Source organism: Octodon degus, unplaced genomic scaffold (assembly GCF_000260255.1).
Source record: "Octodon degus isolate 3935 unplaced genomic scaffold, OctDeg1.0 scaffold00249, whole genome shotgun sequence".
NCBI lineage: Eukaryota > Metazoa > Chordata > Mammalia > Rodentia > Octodontidae > Octodon > Octodon degus.
In genome coordinates this window covers 2685338-2690748 of record NW_004524825.1, presented here as the reverse complement: position 1 = coordinate 2690748, position 5411 = coordinate 2685338, and the positions used below count along the sequence as shown (strand labels likewise).

At 51.7% G+C, this 5411-nt stretch overlaps 1 protein-coding gene across 1 annotated transcript; it reads left to right on the top strand.

The window, feature by feature from the left end:
- The first annotated feature begins 1913 nt into the window (after positions 1 to 1913).
- On the top strand, positions 1914 to 2930 carry LOC101590055 (melanoma-associated antigen 8-like). Its single transcript, XM_004646025.1, has one exon. It carries the CDS (start codon positions 1914 to 1916, stop codon positions 2928 to 2930), a length of 1017 nt encoding a protein of 338 aa, XP_004646082.1.
- Positions 2931 to 5411: the final 2481 nt, after the last annotated feature.

The following is a 5411-nucleotide window of genomic DNA, read 5'->3' as shown; positions in this document are numbered from 1 at the left end:
GTTCGATCCCTGGAACCATATGGCACGCCAGCCCTGCCCTCAGGCTGTGCTGAGCCAGCCACCAAGTCCGGGAGTAGTGGACTGTAATCCCAGCACTGAGGGGCTGAAAGCAGGAGGATCGCCACGAGTCTGAGCTGTGTAGTGAGACCCTGTAACAAGCAAATACATTAAAAAAAAAAAAAAAAGCACGATGCAAGGTCGAGTTCTAACTTACATGTTTCAGGTGAAGGTAGTATAGAGGTCAGGGCACTATAGGGATCAGTTTGAGGGGTTGTGGGTGCACTGAGGAAGCCCCACCAAGGAGAGGGAACTGGAATTGCAGATTTACTCTGTTATTAGTCATGCACTCCCGGGAAGAATTCTTAAGTGGGGACCCCTTTCTGCCTAAAAGAACAGTAAGGGGAGATCCAGACTCTAATTCTAAGGGTTGCGCTTCTGGTAGGAGGAGGGGAGAGAACCTGGGCCCAAGTTACTGGGAGGGGTTATGGGGGTCTAAGGAACGCTCATACCTGCTTCTGAGTCCCAGAGCATTCTAGAAAAGCCGCCCTTGCCTGTTCTGCACCTTGAATGCAGAATTCTCAAGTGTGAACCCCCTTCTGTTGTCTCTGGGAGCTGGAAGGCAATGAGAGCCTTGTTCCGAGGTGTGCCCTAAGGTAGGAGGAGCAGAGAAGCCTAGCCTCAGTTGGGTCAAGGTAAAGGGAGAGAGGGACTGAGGAAGCTTTGCTCCAGAGAGAGGGTCCCAGAATAATTACAAAAGCCTGCTGTGGCTTGCCTTGTACCAAATGGGGTAGAATTTCTAGGCAAGGGCCAGGTTTTCCTTCACTGGGACCTGAGTGTCAGATCCTTGTCGTGAGGTCCGTGCTCCACGTAGCAGAAGCAGAGTCAGCGGGGCTCAGCTAGCTGGAAGCCGTAGCTCGAGTCAGAGTGAGGAAGGAAGCAGGACAGAGGATCCCGGGACAGTGGAGCACAGTATCACGGTGCTTTTGCTCTGAATTGTGTCCTGCATTCTTTCACGAAATCTGAGCGGGGGTTGCAGGGCCAGAGAGGTGGGGGTCTGTGGAAGACTCTAGAGCAGGCCTTATAGGGAGGACAGTGCAGGGAAGCTTAGGTGCTAGGTTAGAGGGTGGCCGCCACCTAACAGTCAGCATTGCTCTGCACGGTGCACCTTTGCCCCCTGCCTCTGGGTGTCACAGAGGTGCAGGACTTGGGCTGAGGAATGTGGTTTCAGTCAGACAGATCCAAGACATGGGAAACTGCGCCTGCTTTGGGGCGACCTCAGACAGGATGGAGAGAAAGTGTCGCACCAATACATACCAGCTTCCATCTTTGAGGTCACAGGGAAATGGTGGCATTGGATTGCAAGATGCATGCACAGGTCAGCAGGGGAGGGTGTGAGTCCCTGGGCCTGCTCCAGATGGGGGAGGGCTTCTGTACCTATCCTTCTGTCCAAACCCTGGGGCAAACCCATGCAGGGGGTTGGGTACAGAGGTGCTGCATCTCATTTTTGTCTGCTTGAGCTCAGGGAGATCTCAAGTTGGTGCATATCGGGTCACCAGGTTAGCAGAGGGACAACGCCAGGACCCATCAGCAGTCAAGGTGAGCACCTTGGGTGAGGAAGACTAAAGCCATGGAAGGAAGTACCCCCCACGCACCCCAAAAGGAGGGAGTCCATAGAGCTCTGGGGGCCGTAGGGATCCCAGGAGCTGCCTGGGGTCTAGCTGTGGGCAGAGAGAGCCCCATGCCCCCGTGTATAGAACCCCAGCCTCAGCCAGTCTCTACTGTCACCTAAGGGAACCATGACTGGGCCTGCTTCCCCTTGCTTTTGCTTTGAATGCTGCTCACACAGCCCCTCTCCTCAGGTCCCTGAGCCCCAGTCGCCGAGTTCCTGCCTGGGGTCACATGCTACAGCTGTCATGTCTGGATCTCCAAAGCCTTGCCAGCTTGAGGAAGCCCCTGAAGACCAAAGTGAGACACAGGGCTTGATGGGTAGGGAGGTTTCAGTGCTATATAGCAGGAAGTCATCTCTTTCACTCCCTGTCCTTGTCATCCTCCTCATCCTCATCTTCCTTCTGTTCTCTGATCTAGATGCTGTAAAAGAGGTTTCTGCTGCTGGAATGCTGGATCCTCCTCAGTGTCCTGAGGCAGCCTCCTCTTCCTCCAGTGACATGGCTGCTGCCCCACTGAGCCAATCCCCTGGGGACTCCAGCATTGAACAAGAGAAAAGTTCATTCCCCTTACCGGCCCTGCCAGACACCAAGTCCTTGCTTATTGATGTCTTAAATGATAAGGTGGCTGAGTTGATGGAGTTTCTGTCCTTTAAGTATCTACTTAAGGAGCCAACCTCCATTGCAGAAATGCAAACACTTGTCATCAAAGAGTATGCACAGTATTTCTTTGTGATCTTCAGGGAAGCTTGTAAGTGTATGCAGTCGGTCTTTGGCATTGATATAAGGGAAATGCACCCTAGCAGCCCCTACTATGTTCTTAGTCCTTCTCTGGACCTCACCTATGATGGCATGGTGGCTGATGAACAGAACTACCCCAGGACCATTGTTCTTATAATCATCCTGGGTGCCATCCATGTTCAGGGCAGCCATGCCAGTGAAGAGCACATCTGGAGTGTGCTGAGTGGGATGGGGTTGTTTCCCGGGAGGTCACACTGCATATATGGGGAACCCAAGAAATTCCTCACCGAGGACTTGGTGCGGGAACAGTACCTAACATATCGGGAGGTTCCAAACAGTGATCCTCCTCAATATGAGTTCCTATGGGGTCCAAGGGCCCATGCTGAAACCAGTGTGGAAAAAGTCCTAGAATTTTTGGGCCAGCTCAAAGATACCACCCTTGAGGTCCTGTCTGTCTGTAATGAGGAGGGTTCAGGAGATGAACAAGTGCAAGACCCACACTCTATGCCAAAAGAGGAGAGATGAGAGGAGTAAGGCCAGGGACAGGGCATATTCCAAGGCCACATCCAGCAGCTTCTCCTGTCCCATGTAATTTCTGAGACAGATTCTCAATACTGTCCTTGAAAAGAGCAGTCACTTTTCTAAATAATGTAGATACAGAATATAAATTGGGTAAACTGAATATAGAATCTTCATTTTTCTCTGCTATGTGGGTGACTTGAGATATTTTTTACTTTTTTCATATAATCTGTTAATAGAAGATTTAATTAACTTTAAGTTGTGCATTTTGATGGTACTGAACACAAATGTTATTCTTTATACATTTTAAGAGTTAAACTGTTTTATAAAAGAAATTGTAAAATCTTCCATCCTATTTTAAGAACTTGAACAAGGTAACCTATCTTGGAATAAAAGCTTTCTTGGAAATGTGAAAGAAGTCATCAGTAAAATGGAAGAAGTCAATAAATACAGGGGCTGGGGAGATGGCTCAGTAGAATAAGTGCTTCCCTGGCAAGCGCAAGGGCCTGAGTTCAATCCCTGGTTCCACCAAAATAAATAAATAAAATAAATAAGTAAAATAAATACAGAAAAAAGTTAAAAACAATATTTACTTTCCTTTATTGCTTTTATTCATCATTCTGTAAAATTTTAAAAATATATATGCCTACATAGTATATGCTTGGTTTATAAAAATATATTGGAGCAGTTTAAAATACATTTTAGCAGTTCTCCTAATGCAGAACCCCATCTGCTCACAGGTACGGGGAGCCCAGACCCTTGAGCACATGCTCTTTGTGAGGCCCTGGGTTACGGGTGGAGACCTGAGTAAACTCGGTCAGCGGGACCCACTCTTCCCCACAGGATGGTGGAGCCAGGGCCCTCTCCAGGCCTGGCAGGACATGGAGCGATATCCTCAGGGGCTTGAAGAACAAGTAGAAGAACAGAGTGGAGGTGCGGGGAAGGGTGGACGCTTGGGGCAGCTTGGCACTGGGGGAAACCGGTTCCTTCTCTGAGCATGATTCTACTGTGTGGTGGCCAGGGCCAGACGCTCAGCTGCGGCGTCTTGGGGCTGAAATAGCAAAACGCCCCGAGCAGTTGTGCTAGGGCTATAGATGGCAGAGACAAGCGTCCACCTGGGGCAGGTACTGGATATGTCCTGAGGTCTTGTTCCAGTGCAGCTGGACGTAAGCACTAGGCGGTTGGTAACCATCGCCTGCAACAATTTCTGGGCAAATGCGGGATATTTCTTTGAAGTTGTGCCCAGAAAGTGCCAGAAAGATACATGTTGGCCTGGGGGAGCCAGAGAAAAGCCCTCGGGTACACTTCTCCTACCTTTAATGTAATGGGCCCAACTCAGAAGGAGGCTGGGGTTTGGGTGGCCTGAGAACAGCGGCTGGAGAGAAAGCAGCTGGGAGAAAGGCGGAGCTGGTCCTCCACTCATGTTCTAGGAAGTGGGCTGCATCCACTCACTGAGATGGCTCCATGTACAGATTTTGCAATGCGTCTTCAAAGAGGGACGACTTACTGAACACTGACTCATGGAATTTCCCTTTTGGGTCCATTGGGTCCTCCACATCCTGCAGAGCTGCAGATCCTCTGATAAGCCCTGGAGAGCAAGGACAGTAAGAACAACACCCCCAGGGATGGGGGTGGGATCCAGTCCCGTTAGAGATGGCAGCCACCTGCATTCCGTGTGGCCACCACTCAAGCCAGGCTCAGGGCTGGGTGCTTACACACAGGGCTCACCTTCATGCGGTCCTGCTGGACAGGCCTGGTCCGGCTCGCTTCCCAGAGGAGAAGCTGCAGCCTCCCCGGGCCGGGAGTTTCCAGGGTGACGGCCGGGAAGTGACGGGGCTGAGTGAGTACATCTCGAGGCCACTGCTGACCTCACTCCTTCCATCCCAGGTCCAAATTGCTGGTCTCCGAATCATTTCTCAGCCCAGCTTAACGTCTCTCTGCCAACCAGAAGAAGGATGGGGGGAAGGCTGACGCTCTACAAGCAAACCTAGAAAGATGACAGCCACGATAGAGAGAATGTCTGTAGTTGACTCGAGAGAACCAAGCGCAGTTTCGGGCACTTCTCTCAGTGCCAGCACCTTCCTGCTGTGCACCCATTACCTGGTTCCCCCCACGTGCCCTTCCTTCCAGCTCTGGCACCTGGCTCAGCCCTTGCCTGCGGCCTCCTCCTGAGGACACACATGCACCCTGCCCTCCCCATTCCCCTCAGGAGTCCCTGGCTCGGGGCAGCTCACCCCAGTTTCCCTGTCACAGCCGCGGACCTTGCTCAGAGGAGCTCACGCAGCACCGTGACTGCAGACACCTGGGCATCCGTGCCCGGGCACCATCACACTCTGGCTTCCCGGTGGGCACCAGTAGTCCGCCTTGGCTGACCGTCTGCCGGCCTTGGGTCATAACCCTGAGGGTGGAGGGAAGATTGTTGGGGCTGCCCGAATGCCTGCATAGGATTTAGTGTGTGTCTTACTGGGAACTGGAAAGTGGGCACAG